The sequence below is a fragment of the Raphanus sativus genome, chromosome 1, assembly GCF_000801105.2.
Source record: "Raphanus sativus cultivar WK10039 chromosome 1, ASM80110v3, whole genome shotgun sequence".
Lineage (NCBI taxonomy): Eukaryota > Viridiplantae > Streptophyta > Magnoliopsida > Brassicales > Brassicaceae > Raphanus > Raphanus sativus.
Window position 1 is genome coordinate 23,081,460 of NC_079511.1, and position 16,411 is coordinate 23,097,870.

General features: G+C 32.7%; 2 protein-coding genes and 1 long non-coding RNA gene across 3 annotated transcripts; 1 reads left to right on the plus strand and 2 right to left on the minus strand.

The window, feature by feature from the left end:
• Nucleotides 1-688: 688 nt before the first annotated feature.
• LOC108857375 (uncharacterized) lies at nucleotides 689-2,183 on the minus strand. Its single transcript, XR_001950346.2, has 4 exons — nucleotides 1,998-2,183; nucleotides 1,820-1,914; nucleotides 1,223-1,485; nucleotides 689-1,023 (listed from the first exon to the last, which is right to left on the minus strand). It is a non-coding gene; the product is annotated as an uncharacterized LOC108857375 (long non-coding RNA).
• A 2,606-nt stretch (nucleotides 2,184-4,789) lies between these two features.
• Nucleotides 4,790-7,263, plus strand: LOC108827815 (sugar transport protein 9). Its single transcript, XM_018601687.2, has 4 exons — nucleotides 4,790-4,925; nucleotides 5,264-5,586; nucleotides 5,814-6,443; nucleotides 6,525-7,263. The coding sequence occupies exons 1-4, from the start codon at nucleotides 4,790-4,792 to the stop codon at nucleotides 6,984-6,986; spliced, it is 1,551 nt and encodes a 516-aa protein (XP_018457189.1). The 3' UTR covers nucleotides 6,987-7,263.
• A 622-nt stretch (nucleotides 7,264-7,885) lies between these two features.
• On the minus strand, nucleotides 7,886-8,748 carry LOC108828703 (thioredoxin X, chloroplastic). The gene is made up of 2 exons (XM_018602689.2): nucleotides 8,313-8,748; nucleotides 7,886-8,235 (listed from the first exon to the last, which is right to left on the minus strand). The coding sequence occupies exons 1-2, from the start codon at nucleotides 8,640-8,642 to the stop codon at nucleotides 8,029-8,031; spliced, it is 537 nt and encodes a 178-aa protein (XP_018458191.1). The 5' UTR covers nucleotides 8,643-8,748; the 3' UTR covers nucleotides 7,886-8,028.
• Nucleotides 8,749-16,411: the final 7,663 nt, after the last annotated feature.

Sequence of the window (16,411 nt, forward strand, 5' to 3'; positions counted from 1 at the left end):
AAACTCTATTTTATATAAATAGATTAGAGCCAGTCCACCCTACGGGCAGAAAGTTCAAATAAAAAATATTTAATATTAACTTATGAAGCATTTAAAATCATTATAATAGATGATGATATAGACAAACAAATAATGAAAATAATTCTGAAATCGTATTGTTATTTTTGATAAATATTTTTGATTTGAATTAAAATGACAGTAATTTTCATTATTTTTTATTTTTTTGAGAATGCAAAATTAGCAAACATAATTCATAAAATGTAATAATATATAAACTATTATTATTTATATTTCAGTTTTACATAATAAAAACATAAAGTTCAAATAAAGAATACTAAATTTCTTTCAAGAAGATCGGGTGTTGAGAGATTATATGATAAGATTCAACTCCGTGGTATATATAACCATACATATATTAAGTTAGAGTCTAAAAATTCAATATTCGAAAGAGAACTTACACTCTCTTTTTAAACTGGAGAATACTATTGTTGCACAATTCTGACACTATTAATTTCCACAGATGGTGACGATATCTTTAGGATCTCTATTTTATATAATTGTAAAACTCAGCTGCAATACAACAATTATTATGCGTTCATTTCCAAAACAATAAATATTAAACAATAAATATTTTAGTATTAGATAAATTCAGATGGATGGTAGAGAAGCAAACATTACTTGCATCCACGCTTTAAGAATATAATACCTAGCCTGGTCAATAATTTTTTTAATCAACAAACACCAAACTTCCATCAATATTCGGTAACTGTGATATACAAAGAGAGACAATTACTTCTAAGTTTAAACAAACTGAAAGTTACAGAGGTATATCTAATACGTGCTTAAGCTGAAATTATCATTATTTACAAATGCAAAGTTTTCTTTTGATAGTTCTTCGGTTTTCCACTGGCCGAAGTCTGTCCACTTACTCCCATTCAATCGCAAGCTATACACACTGTGTGCTTAGGGAGATGTTTCTGAACTTCCATCTGTATCATTAGAGCTTATGTGATCTCAGCACTCCTGTTAAAGTGGCAACATAATTAAACATATGAGTTAATAGTCCTATAAGAATCATCAAATTTGAACAAATACAAAGATTACAGATTCGATATGTTGTTAGGTGTCATCTTCTTATCATTAGTATCTACTTTGAAAGAAAGAAGCACAATTAGACATGGCCTTTGTAATCTGTTTTCCCACAAAAGAGTGATTAATTTACCTGTCCGAGAGCCTATCAAACTCCCATGTAATCCGAGAGCCTATCTCTCGTCACACTCTATGTGGCTTGTTCCATGGCTACTATCTCACTCTTTCCGTCAGCTGATCCATCTCAACACTGTTTGTTCACCGCTCTCCGCTCTTGCTCTCCACTACTGGCTCCATCGCTCTCTGCCGCTTTTTCTTTTTTTCTCTCCGCCGAGAGCTGCCTTGCCGAGTGCTGACTTGCTCTCCGCCGCTTGCTCGTAGCCCTCCATCTCGCTCCTAGTGACATACCACACACGTTCTCAATTAAACCTCGAGTTACCAAAGGACCTCACATTGACAATAATAATACAACTTTTGTTTTATATCAGAAGCTCAAAAGAGAATTAGTTAACTGGGAGAACTTTGATTAGAATGAATATTCTTCACTTTAGTTTTAATTTCATAAAACCTATTAAGAGAAGCAGACAGAGACTTAATCAAGAAAAAAATCTATGTCAGACAAAGATCTAAACAGGAAAAATTGGTAATAAGGATTCAACACAACGGAATCGTAAAAATTAGAATTATAAAATTAAAAAAAAATGAACTGAAGCTGAGATTTAAAAGTAACCTGAGAATTCAGTAGAAGCATATCCACTCCCATGTACGTTCCTGGCCTCCCAGAAGCTGAACAACCGGACTTGAACGGGGAGGAGCATCGTCGGTCTTCAGGTCGAAAAGAAATATCGATGCGTTAGAAATTTTCTGGATATAAGTCTACTATCTTATTCGTAGCAGAAAAAGCTTACCTTTTTATAATCAAAATCCAACCGCCTTGCATGAAGAAACTCGCATTCAAGGTAAATCGTGAGCGATCATTTAAGAAGGAATTTAAGATGAGGAATTTGTAACTGGTATAGATTGATAGTAAGAAGATGAAACATCTCTCGGAACTCTGGTTCTGTCTCATTCTAATGGCGGAGATGAGGAGAGAAAAAACCTAATACGTAAAAACACTTGATGGGTTGGCATAATCGTAGAAACAAAAGGCCCAGCTCAAATGCAAAAGCCCATGACGCCAACGTTAATGAAACGGCGAGTTTCACCGAACGTAACACGTGTCGACGCTAAAGAGCATGAATTATCTAGGTGGAATCCGACGTGGACATCACGGAAGGGATGAAAAGGTTTCTTTATATATAAAGATTTATGGAATGGTATGGATTCACACATAACTGGCAATGACTTATTTATAGAATTGAACTTTCTTCAAAAATCAAGATCTTTGAGGTTCGAAAGCCATCAAAGTGTTTAAGTTTTGAAAAAAAAAATCAAAACACATAAATTACTTATTATATATTATTAACCATTATGGTATTTATCACAACTAAAAAAAGTTTTCCAAAATTAAAACTGATAGAAATTGTGTTTTACCATTTTACAAAAGATGTTAAATGGACTTTTTATATTCTCTATTGAAACAACTATGATTGAAAGACTTAACTATATAGATATAGTATATGATTTTACGGTGAAAATGTAAAAAAAAAGGTTTATATTTCAAGAATAAAAGTTCTTATAAACTGTTTATGAAATTTGATTTTTTGTTCTTGATATTATTTTGTGATCTTGATCAAATATGTATAGAGGTATAAATTTTAAATTTAGTTTGGGGCATTATAAACCGTTAGACCGGCACTGAATTAACGCGTTTCAGGTGGCAGCACCACCGTCAGAAAACGACAAATGGAATGTTCAGCTGAGCGACTGCACCTGCACATGTGTGTAGGGGGGGGGGTCTCCAGAGGTTTAAGTTTCCATGTCTACACGCTCTAGCTGTCTGCTAGAAGCTGAAAATCAACCCTTTGCAGTATGTAGATGACTGTTACACTTGCGATCGGTATTACAAAATTTTTATTGCCGCTTTTTCTCCTGTTCCAATGTTATCAGCTTGGCCGGAAGATTCCGGAGTTCCGAGATTGTTTCCTCCAGCCATTCCAGCGCTGCCACTACCACCTCCACCTTGCGTAACATATAAGGTCCAACGCAAAACAACTTCTAAGACATGGTAACAAGAAGAGCTGAGAAAAGGAAGCGAAGTGGGCATTTTGGTATGGTTAATGGTTTCATTTTTACTGTGTGGATGCTGTGCCTGTAATGGAAACTGAAGGTGTGTTGATGTTTTTTGTATGTGAAAATTATTCCGGTTCGTTAACGAGAGCTTTTGTTAATAAGCAAATAGTATGTGTATGTTAAGCTTAAGTTTTTTTAATCTGCAAGAGGTTTAATGCGGACAAGCCCATACCATCCTGTTTAGGTATGCACATTGACATCCTCCCGTAGTTTAGAGACTAAACTTGAGCTTCCAAGCATTCATCCTTGTATACAACATGGTGTTATTCTATATATAAGTTAAAAACAACTTTTGTGTTGATGTTGTTGATCCTCCTGCTGTTGCTTGTTCGTCTCCATTGGCAAATATCGGTAGCTCCTGGAAAAGACAGAGAACCCAACAACCTCATGAAGCTACATGTAAAGGGTTGAACCTATCACCTTGTCTCACCAAATTTCCCAATTTTGCTATGATCCATGTACTTTACACCAGGGCAATTATGTATTCGGCTGTGACATAAATAGAGACGGAGATTCCACTTGTCTCGTATGCAAGTTAATTTCCAAATGCGCATACGATCATATAGAACCGATTCCATCTCTGCTAATCTGAGAATATGTCAGATCCCTGTTTTATCATTCCAACCTTTTTTCAAATGTACAACATCATTTTTTTTGTTTTGATTAAATATCAAATTTATTAATCAAATTTAAATGTACCACATCATTTATTGGAAAATATCTCCAGCAACAGCATTATTGATTCTCTGATACAAATAATCCATATTTCCTAAAAAACTGACTATTTTGGAACAACATTGTAACTACGAGATTCTATTTTCTTGTAGGTATTGTTTTTCTACTTGTCTCTTACAGTCTAATGTAATAAAACAAAATTAATGAAATAAGAGCAGAAATTGTATGTAAAAAAAAAACGGTCAGTCAATATATAACATTCGACCTGAGATAACCAACTCCATCATAGAGCCGAATAAGAAAAATCCCAAAAATATTTTAATACGAAGAGTTTAAAAAACTTTACATAAAGTAATCCAAATATTTATCACATTCAAATTCAATTATCAAATTGTTATTAGAAGATTCTATTTTTAGTTAGGCACTGTTTTCTACTTACCTCTTACAGTCTTTTGTAATAAAACAAAATTAAAGAAATAAGAGCACAAATTGTCTGTAAAAAACAAAAGAAACAGTCTAAAAGAGACAGTCAAGTATCCACTAAAGTAGGGTTTAAAGAACATAATTAAAAAAACAAAACAAAACCACTTCCCCTATTCGTAAGCCAAGTTAAATCTCAAACACCTCATTTCACATCCATACCTAATAATAGACCTCGAAAAATCTTGTATATAAGAAGGTCACAAGCTCTCAAGTTTTAGATCAAACGCTCTCAAGTTTTTGTTTGAATAACAAAGCGAAAGGCAATAAGTAATAACTAACGACTAACTAATAAGTCAAGAATAACGTAATAATGGCTGGAGGAGCATTTGTATCAGAGGGTAGTGGAGGAGGAAGCTATGAAGGTGGAGTAACCGGTTTCGTCATCATGACATGTATCGTGGCTGCCATGGGAGGTCTCCTCTTCGGTTACGACCTTGGAATCTCAGGTTTGTAAATTCAATATTCATCATCATCTTTTCTAGCGTAGACACTCGTTCTTTTTCTTTTCAGTTTTATAGTTCATTTTCGACATGCAAGTTTTAGTACTCCCTCAGATTTATAATATTTAGAAAAAAGGATTGTTATTTCATTATGTAAAATATTTTTATATTAACTTTAATTTTATTGAATAATATTTAACTAATTATATATTACATTTTTATGATGGGTTGAATTACTTTTAATATATGTCATTAATATTGCTGATCATGGACCGGTTTGAAACTTTTTGTTGGTGCGGTTTGGTTCAAAATCTTCAAGCAATGAAATGTACTTTATTTTGCAGGAGGAGTAACATCAATGGAGGAGTTTCTGAGCAAGTTTTTCCCGGAGGTTGATAGGCAAATGCACAAGGCTAAGGGCGAGACGGCATACTGCAAATTCGACAACCAGTTACTCCAGTTGTTCACTTCCTCACTCTACCTCGCGGCTCTCGTCTCTTCCTTTGCAGCTTCAGCTGTCACAAGGAAGCACGGACGCAAAATCTCCATGTTTGTTGGTGGTGTTGCTTTCCTCATAGGTGCTCTATTCAACGCATTCGCGACGAACGTCGCAATGCTCATCATCGGTAGATTGTTGCTTGGAGTCGGTGTTGGGTTCGCTAATCAGGTGACTCAACATTGTTCATATGTGGTTTAGAATTATAAATACAAGTTAAAAATATAATAAATAGATTTTGAAATAAATAAGTAAATATTAAAGAGTCTTCGGTATAATAATTTTGTAAAAGAATTTTTGGTAAAAAAATTATATTTAGGAAAATAACTAAGGAATATGCAGTATTTTCCGGTTTTGATTTGATTTTTGCATGGCTGATCTTCCGGTTCTTTTTCCAGTCTACACCGGTTTACCTCTCAGAGATGGCTCCTGCCAAGATCAGAGGAGCGCTCAACATCGGTTTTCAAATGGCGATTACTATTGGAATCTTGATAGCAAACCTAATCAACTACGGAACATCTCAAATGGCTAAAAACGGATGGAGAGTGTCTTTAGGTCTAGCAGCTGTTCCAGCAATTGTAATGGTTATCGGATCTTTTGTATTGCCTGACACACCAAACTCAATGCTCGAGAGAGGCAAGTACGAACAGGCTAGAGAGATGTTGCAGAAGATTCGTGGAGCTGATAACGTAGACGAGGAGTTTCAAGATCTTTGTGATGCTTGCGAGGCTGCTAAAAAAGTGGAGCATCCATGGAAGAACATCTTCCAAGAAGCTAAATACAGACCAGCGCTTGTGTTCTGTTCAATGATTCCTTTCTTCCAACAGTTCACTGGTATCAATGTGATCATGTTCTACGCTCCTGTTCTGTTCAAAACTCTCGGTTTCGCAGATGATGCCTCGCTCATCTCCGCGGTTATTACCGGTGTGGTCAATGTTGTCTCTACTCTTGTCTCCATCTATGCGGTTGATAGGTACGGAAGAAGGATCCTCTTCCTTGAAGGTGGCATCCAAATGATCATCTGCCAGGTAAATAAACGAAACATCTTCGGGTTCTGTAATGATGTTTGCTTACATTTTACATGTGTTGTTTGATGGATCATTTTGTAGATCATTGTTGGTAGCTTGATCGGTGCGAAGTTTGGAACCACAGGATCAGGGACCTTGACACCTGCAACAGCAGATTGGGTCCTAGCTTTCATATGCATATATGTTGCAGGGTTTGCATGGTCATGGGGTCCATTAGGATGGTTAGTACCAAGTGAGATATGTCCATTGGAAGTAAGACCAGCGGGACAAGCCATCAATGTTTCTGTCAACATGTTCTTCACGTTCCTCATTGGACAGTTCTTCCTGACGATGCTTTGCCACATGAAATTTGGACTCTTCTACTTCTTTGGAGGAATGGTTCTGATCATGACCATCTTCATCTACTTCTTGTTGCCGGAGACGAGAGGGGTTCCTATTGAAGAGATGGGAAGGGTGTGGAAGGCTCATCCGTTCTGGAAACGTTACATCCCAGATGATGCTGTTATTGGAGGAAGTGGAGAGACCTATGTCAAGGAGGTTTAAGAAGAAAAGTCTAGGCATTGGGTTTTGCTTAGGTGTTGGTGCTTGGTTGCTTTTTTGAAGGGAATAAGCCAACAAGATGTGAGAATCTGCAGGCGAGAAGAGGAGAAGAAGAATGAAGAATGGAAACTGTAACAAAAAAAGAGTCTTTAATGTTGATTTCTTTTTTTTTAATTGATTCATTTCCAATAAATCCAAGCAGAGTTTTCTAATTTTCATCAAGTGGAGTTTGTTTTTTTTCTATATTCCTTTTAAATGCCAAATGAACTTAAGATGCAAACAAAATGTCATAAACAAGTTCACCAATGCAATGACTAATCATGCTTTTAGTGAAGAATGTATCAAAATCTAACTCAAAAGCCTTCTGATTCACATTGGTACAATTTTTAGTCACAATCAGTATAATACCAATGTAACTTTACATGATATTGGTCCTTGTTGACGTCTTCGGTGCTGGTGAAAGGTAATCAATCAATCACGGCTACAAGCATACTCTGAGTCTCTCCCATATCACCAACTGAACGTCAACAAGGATGGAACTGCTCTGATATCATTTGATATATATATAAAATATCAAATGATATCAAGTAGTATAATTTGGCCCACAATTAGCTCATAATCAAACTCTATTAATAATTAGTTTGTAACTGAGAGATTCTATACTTATCAGTCTTTTGTATTAGTAAACGAGTTCACCAATATAAAAATCTTTTGTATTAGTAAAACTAAAAATCTGTTGCCCCACAATTAGCTCATAATCAAAACTCTATTAAGTACAAAGATAGAACCCACCCAAAAATTAGTTTGCAAGTGAAATGACCAATAAGATTTTCTATGTTGTATTTGATTATTTTGTCTTACAACCTTATCAGTCTTTTTGTATTAGTAAACGAGTTCACCAATGCACAAAGCTCAAAGTCTTGTATTAGTAAAAATCTGTTGCTAGATTTACACATTTACTCAAGAGAGTGTGTTTACAAGACAAACAGTGTGGTTGAGGAATGAGAAAATACCAGTGGAGAGAGAAACAGAGAGAGAGAGACCATTAAGCAACAGAAATAGAGGTCAAGAGACCATCAATGTACTCCTTAAGCTTGGCCTTTGTAATAGCACCTTCCCTTCTGCTACCTGGCACTTCCTTACCATCCTTGAACAGTATAAAATGCGGTAAACCATAAACCTTGTACTCTGCTATTAACTTAGGATTCGCGTCGTGATCGATCTTCACAATCGTCAACCTGTCATCATATTCCTGCAAGCCGCCCAAACAAGATTTTCAAGAAACCTCCAAAAGAAGAAGAGCATAATTCGAGAAGAAGAAGAGCTAACCTGAGATAAAGCTTCCGTAGCTGGATAGACCAGCTTGCAGGGACCGCACCACGTGGCCACGAAATTAACCAGAACCGGCCGGTCCGATTCGAGAACCGTGCTGGTGAACTCACTCTCTCCGATCTCCTTGATTCCTCCTCCGCATCTTATCGTAGAAGCGTTAGTGGAGAGTGTTCTGGTTCTTTTACCACTGGAATTGAACGAGAGTATGTGGCGGTTAGACGCGGAGGATGCGACCTGTGCTGAGCTCAGAGGTTTGATGGAAGCTGAGCGAATTGGAGCGAGATGTGATCGGATAAGAACCGTCGAGCTGGAGACGATACAATCCATTGCTTCCTCCTCCTTTTCCTTAGTGGACGATGATGATGTGGGATGATGGTTCACCACTTGATGCAGAATAAAAACGATTGTGTGGCCATAGGAATGAAAGCTAGGTGATGACTTTTTTTCCTTAAATGTCCACTACTTTTCGATTCTTTCAATTTTAGCCTCGTACTATTAGAAATGTTTAAACACCTTGATAACTACAAACCTTACCTGACCAAGCCTTGTAGGCTGTAGCCCATGACTCCAACGAGTAGGGCTGAGCGGAATATTCAAATCCGAGATCCGAATTCAAAAACGGATCTAAGAAAACCAATATCTCGATTTATAGGAATATCCTAAATGAGTTTTTAGTTAGAGAAGATATCTGAATCAATTTGGATATCCAAATCTCGATTGGATAATAACTGATATTTAAAATTAATTCAAAGTATCTAAAACCACACAATGGTGACGATTGTTTAGTTGGTTTTTAGATTTTGGTTTTTGGTTTTTGATTTTTCGTTTTTGGTTTTTACTTTTTGATTTTGCAGTAAATTTTTAATTTTTTGAAAAACTTGATTGGTGATTTTAGATTTTTCGTTTTCAGTTTTTTGGTTTTTTGCTTTTAAAACTAAAAAATAAAAATATTATTAACAGTAAAATGTTTATTATGGAAAATAAAAAATAAAATACTATTATCAAAAACTATTAAATAAAATTATTTAAAACAAAAACATCAAATATAAAATAAAAAAATATCTTGAATCCCATAAAGATAAAGATGCAGAAATTTGATCTCGAATGATTTCCATATAGTGCACATGAGTTTTATTGTGTTCTTCGTCTTCATCTGAATCCGAGTTTTCAGGTGGTCCATTACCAGTTGTGTAGTCTGAATCAAAATCAACATCTCTTAAATTTGCTAGCCTAATAAAATTATATAGCACCATTGTAGGTGCAACAACTCTTATTTGAACATGTATGTTGTATTTTGGCTTCTCTCTTAAAACCTGCTATTTTCCTTTCCACACACCAAAACTATTTTCACATTTCGTAGAGTCAAAAAATGCTATCGTAAAAAAGATACCTATGATGGCTGCCGTATACATAGCATTTGTGACTTCGCTATCAAACATCTAATATTAACATATAATCCGCGCTAACAATGTACATATTTCTTGTAATGCGTTTACCTTTGCTTTGCTTTTGTTTGTTGTAGTGTAGTAATTCTATGTCTTATATAGTACACTAGGTGTTTTCATGCACCATGTGCAGTAAAAAATTTTAAAATATTTTTAATAAATAAATATCAATTATATTTATTTTTTAATTAATATTGTAAATTTTCGTTTTCTTATCACTATTTTAATATAAATTTTATTTAAATAAATATTAGAATTAAAATAAAAATAATTTTGTTTATTTTCAATTATATTTAATAATGTGCATGTATATATTTAAAATTATAATCTTAGGTAGATTTTTCTATCTATTCATTTTAATTAAGTATATTAAATAAATATGTAAAAATTTCATAGTTGACAAAATTTAAGATTAAACAATATTTATAAAATTGTAGATATATATCAGAAACTAATGATTTTACGATTTAATTTGATTTTACAATTTAATTTTTATAATTTTCTGAAAATATATACATTTTTGAAAATTTTATAATTTAAATGATATTTCGAAATTTGAAATGCCATAGCTGAATATATTTATTTTAATGATGATTTATGAGTTATTATCATATTCTAAAAAAATCTAAAAAATTTAAATCGACAATAAAGGTAATATATGAGTTATTACCAAATTTTAAAAAGTTTACCAAAAATATAAATTAACATTAAATGTAATTGTCCATGTCATATTAATCTATAAGACATGTCATCAATTTTAGTAGTCATGTCATATTATTTTTGTAAAATGATTGTAGAGAGTACATGTGGCAAAATCACTTCTCAAATATAGTCTAATGGATTATTTAGCTAAAATTAGTTAACAGACAAATAAATCATTTTTTTTTGTTTTTGGTCGTAGCTTTTCCTTGGGGGAATCCACTAGAACAGGGATTTTGGTTTCTAGGAAAGAGATAGTAAAAGCAAACAAAAACCAGTTTCCCTATAAAAATAGTAAATCTACTTTGCCAAAATCATGATTTGATAAAAAATGGTTTTAGGAAAATCAAAAACCAGAAACTAATGTAGAATCTGCAAACAATCATCCTCAAAATGTTGGTGTGTTTTCAGTTTTGGTTACTTAAAATTCACTTTTAATTTTTTTTGGATATTTGAATTAATTTTGTTATAAATAAAAAATTTGATGGAAACAACCAAAAATAAAGAAAAAAAGAGTGTAGATCTCTCTATCTAAAAATCATCTTCTTTCTCTCTTAAAAGTACAAAAGCTCTGACCCTCGTCTTTTTGACTCCAGCGACTTCTATATAGTTGGAGTCAAGTCTCATATTTTTGTTGGCTCTAGCATATGATTCGGTTTTGATCGCACCCTTGTTTCTCTCTGTTGAATGGTAGATCTTCTCTAGATATTGATCTGGTTATTTTCTCAGAGGAGTGAAGCTGGTGCCGATCGTTCTGAGTGTCATTAGTTCATCGGTGCATGCCATAGATGCGATCACTTTTGTCGAGATTTAACTCGGGTTGAATGATTATGCATGTGAGGTTTGAGTTCTCTTTGTTTTATATCTAGATCGATCTTCTGTCTCTCTTGATTTCTCGAGATCGGTTAAACTTAGAGCTAAATTAGATTTGCTCCTTGTATTCCACCTCAAGATCTGATCGAGATTTGCTCCATCGTTTTGCTTCTTTGCGGTCATTCAAATTGTGTTATCCAACTTCGCCTATCCCGGTCAAGCTTAGGAAATTTGTGAAGTTATGTATCACTTGTTGATTGAAGCTATGGTCTTTAAAATTTTGGGCTATTTACTATAAGAGTTCGTCTTGTGGATGGTTGTATTGGCTCCATCACTCATGTTACACAAATGTTCTTTGCTCAACTTGACATACAAAATTTGTTCTAAGATTTTTTAGGTTTCTTGTGATTTTTATCTTGTTGTAGTTTTTGGTATTTATATTCTTTTCTATTTATTTTGTTTATTTCATCTGATTTTTCATATGTGGGCTTATGATTTAGAGGCTGTCACTGCCAGCTTTGACCTCCAAAATTATTTCAATCGCCTACTTATGTAATATTATTCAGTTAATATAGGTTTTGGGCTTTAAGCTTTGCCTTTAGAATTATGGCTGTAACTATTTTTGCTTTAAAAGCTATAGATGTTACTTTTAAAAAGCTTAAAAACTTGATTGACATCAAAAGTTTAAGAAGCTTTGATTGTTATTGTTATATATTTATGATTCATTTTCTAAATGTATTAACTATTTCTGTATATCTACTTTTTATTTATGCAAGTCCATAAAATATATTGGATAGTTTTAAACAGGAAATCAGTAGAAAATTGATTATTAAATAAATTTTATTTATTTATTGTAATAATAATTTAATGTAACGAATTTTTTTATTTTTATTAAATTTAAATAAGATTACAATTTATTAAATAAAACAAAAATATTATTAAAATTTTAACGGATTTTACCCCATATGTTGTTTGCAATCTCATCTCGAACACTTTCCATTTATTTTCTTAAACTGAGATCTTGTTACACCGTATTTATAAGTTTTCCTCATTTATCGTTTGTTCGTTTCATTTTCTTCTTATGGAAAATCATAATCCACAAGATTTGACTTGCGAATAAAATTATGGAGAACCATAGTTGGCACCAAAATTTGACGCATTGTATATATGTTATACCTTGCTTCGTCTTTCATAATCCACCACTTTTTTTTATACTCCAAAAGTTCTTTCAATCACTGATCGAAGTGATGAATGAAAAATATTAAACACTTCACTGTAGTTTCTTTCTTCTGCTTGATTATGGAACCGATTTAAGTCATGATACCTCTCTCTTCTATATGGACTAAGAAATCCACGACGTAATGTATATCCTGAATCACCTAAATAATATTTAACATCAAGTGGAAGAGGAAAGTTAGTATCATCTTCGATATCAAACAGATGAACTTTTCATCATGAGCAGATCATGGAATTCTAGAATAAACATATGTGAACAACATGTCTAAATTGCATATCGCAAAGATGTTCATAGATGAGTTCTCTTCCAGACACTATAACAGTAACATAAATTCCATCGATTGTGTCAGTAAATCTTTTGAAATATGGCCAATAATACTTATTTGATTTCAATTTATGATGAACTTGCATAAGAGATGTCGGATCTGGAGCAAACATATCATTGGCCATTGCATAAGAAACACCGTAAATGTTTTCAGTTACCTATATAATAAAATTTTAGGTTTTAACAAATTTATGTTAATAGTTGTAGTTTATGACATTTCTTGATGTTAAAAATCTAACCAATTAATGATAATTATTTATCAATCATTATACTTATTGTGTTTTCTTTTTTGGTGGAAATGAACAAAAGACAAAAAAAAATTAGTTAGCCACATTTTTCAAAAAAATGAAAAAGGTTTAAATTTTTTTTTTAAAGTGGTTGTTTTTCTAAAATTGAGTTTTTAAGACTTTACACATTGCTAAAATCTAAAACAATTTATTGGTTATTTTTGATTTTTGTTGTTTTACTTTTACATAAGTACAAAGCATACGTGGAAGCCCCATTGGTCTAGTGATTTGACTCAGGTTTCATTAATGTTTCTACATCAGAAGGTCTGAGTTTCAAATCTCAATGAAGGCGAATTATGCAAATTATCGAAGAGAATGCTAACAAAAGATCTGCAGCATGGTGCAAGGAGTACCATCAGACGTGAATCCGATAGGAATGTTCAGGTGATGCAATCAGGCGTGAATCCTCGAAGACAGGTAGAAGAATTGCCAGCTGTAAAACCGTATATAATATTCTCACAATTTGTAATAACATAATTATCCAACGGTAAAAATACAAAGCCTTTAAATTCTAAATACCAATCAGACCCATAATCAAGGGTATGATTGGTAAAGACTTTCTCTTTAAGCTTTGACTTTAGAAATATGGATGTAGGGAATTTGGCTTTAGAACTATAGCTGTTATTTTAAAAAGTTTAAAAACTTGATTAGCATCAAAAGCTTTAGAAGATGTGATTGTTATAAATATATATTTCACATTCATTTCCACAATGTATTATTTTATTTCTAACTATCTACTTTTTATTTATCAGTCAAAATTAACAATAAATATATTTTATTTTCTTATTCTAACCAACAAATTTATTTTTATTATTTTAAATAAGATTACAATTTATTAAATAGAACCAGAAAATATATTAAAATTTAACGGATCCTAGCCCATATGTTGTTTGCAATCTCATCTCGAACACTTTTCATGTATTGTCTTGAACTAAGATCTTGTTCCATCATATTTGGAAGTTCTTCCTTATTTGTCGTTTGTTCGTTTTCATTTTGTTCTGACTGAAAGTCAGGATCCACAAGATTTGACTTGCGATTAAAATTATGGAGAACCATGGTTGCCACCACAATTTGATGCATTGTAGATATGTTATACTTTGCTTCGTCTTTTTCAAAACACGCCACTTTTTTTTTCATACTCCAAAAGTTCTTTTTATCACTGACCGGAGTGATGAATGACGACGATTAAAGACTTCTCTGTAGTTTCTTTCTTATGCTTGATTTTGGAACCGATTTAGGTGATATCTCTCTCCTATATATAGAAAAATAATCCACGTAATGCATATCCTGAATCACAATATTTACCATCGGGTGGATGAGGAAAATTGGTATCATCTTCGATAGCAAGCGAAAGAACTTTGCATCATGATCAGATCCTGGAATTCAAACATATACATATGTGAATAACATGTGTAAGTTGCATATCGCAAGGATGTTCATAGATTTATTTTCGTGCCTATTCCAATATCTTCGTTGATCTCTCCCAGACACCATAATATGAACATGAGTTCCATCGATTTTGCCAATAAATCCTTTGAAATATGGCCAATAATATTTATTTGATTGAAATTTAGGATGTACTTGCATAATAGACGCCGAATCTGTCGTGCTGTCTCACTATTTTCAACTAGGCTTACTATATCCCAATAGAATGGTGAGTTGTATTCAAGATAAGAAAGTTGGTGTACACGACATACTACTCTCTCTCTATCTGAACCCATGGCTTCTCCTGCAACACTAATAGTTTTGGATAATCTATTATATGCCATTGAAATCTCAGAATTTTCACTACTCCCTGAACCTTTACATTTTCGTCTTTGTTGCATTTTATTTGTGGGGATGTTGTACCCGGTGTTTTGAGTTTCAGAAAAAAATTGATTCTTGATCATCTCCTTCAGTTTGGGTGACGTTTACATGATCTTCTGCTTGCACTTATCCATCATATGACCATTTTCAACTACCCATCCATCTTCAGTTCCAATGTACACATCTGAAAATATTTTTTCCAGCAAATCTAGATCTTGAAGTGGCTTGTTTCTTATATGACTCGCTTCAGTAATTTTCTGTAATTAAAATTATTTGACCATTAATAATGATAAATTGTTATAACGAAAATAGTCTAGTTATTGAATGTGGCATACATTGCACCGATCGTCCCACCATTCTGAATCCACCTCGATTTCATTGATAGTCTGATTAACATGTACTCGAGTTTTTTGCTTAACTTTTTGTTACAACGTTTTTAGACTATCATAATGATTGTTAAAGTTTTTTCGTACCAGTTTATATTCCGTTGATTACTCAAATTTATCGATTAATCACTATTTCCTTCTTTGGTTAGGAGATCCTCTTTCCAATTTTCTTCTTCTTGTTCGGATACAAAAAATTCAAGGAATGTATGAGTTTTGTTATCATTCCATGTGATCTTCTTCTACAAATATTTAACAAAATACATTATATTCATACAACATAAAATCCATAAAAGTTATACTAAAATTGCTTAGCATATAAATACATTACCTTTAGAGAAGAAGATGACGACATATCTGTAAAAACAAAATATTAAAATTAATTTAATGTAACTATAAGAAAACTATATATACTGATTGTTGATAAGAAAAGCAAATGAAATTGTTGTACATGTTGCTTTTGTGTGTTTGATGAAATAAGTTTTCTTCTTGTATTTATACTAAAGAAATCTTCTTAAAAAGTATTAATTTTATTATTCTTCTTTTGTTTTAAATTATTCGTAAATATTTTCAGTTATCTTTATAATAATTTATAGCTTTAATAAACTAATGTCTAATAATATTAAGTTATGACATTTTTGATGTTAAGAACCTAACTACTTAATGATAATTAATTTATTAATCATTATACTTATTGTTTCTTTTATTTTGGTTAAAAATGAACAAAATACAAAAATAAGCCATTCACTTTTTTAAAAAAAAATTGAAGAAAAGAAAATTTAAAACCTTAAAGAAGTGGTTGTTAAAAAGAATGTACAAAATAGTTTTTTTTTATAAAAATGGCTTTAAGGTTTTACATATTTCTAAAAATTCAAATTTAGCTTTCATGACTTTACACAACTACAAAGCCTCAACAACCTAAGTACCAATCGGATTGTGGACAAACAACTACTAGAAATATGCTAAAGATTTTACATATTTTTGAATTTTTAAAATAAAATTCAGATATTCAGTTATCTGAAAGCAGTGTTCTAAAAAGCGGTCTAGGCGGCCGCCTAGGTGGCGTTTAGGCGCTAGGCGTTATAGGACCGTGGCGATTACT

Coding starts and splice junctions, on each gene's coding strand:
- LOC108827815 (XM_018601687.2), top strand. CDS start 4,790: ATGGCTGGAGGAGCATTTGTATCAGAGGGTAGTGGAGGAGGAAGCTAT. Junction 5,587..5,813: donor GTGTTGGGTTCGCTAATCAG/GTGACTCAACAT, acceptor TTCTTTTTCCAG/TCTACACCGGTTTACCTCTC. Junction 6,444..6,524: donor TCCAAATGATCATCTGCCAG/GTAAATAAACGA, acceptor ATCATTTTGTAG/ATCATTGTTGGTAGCTTGAT.
- LOC108828703 (XM_018602689.2), bottom strand. CDS start 8,642: ATGGATTGTATCGTCTCCAGCTCGACGGTTCTTATCCGATCACATCTC. Junction 8,236..8,312: donor CTACGGAAGCTTTATCTCAG/GTTAGCTCTTCT, acceptor GGCGGCTTGCAG/GAATATGATGACAGGTTGAC.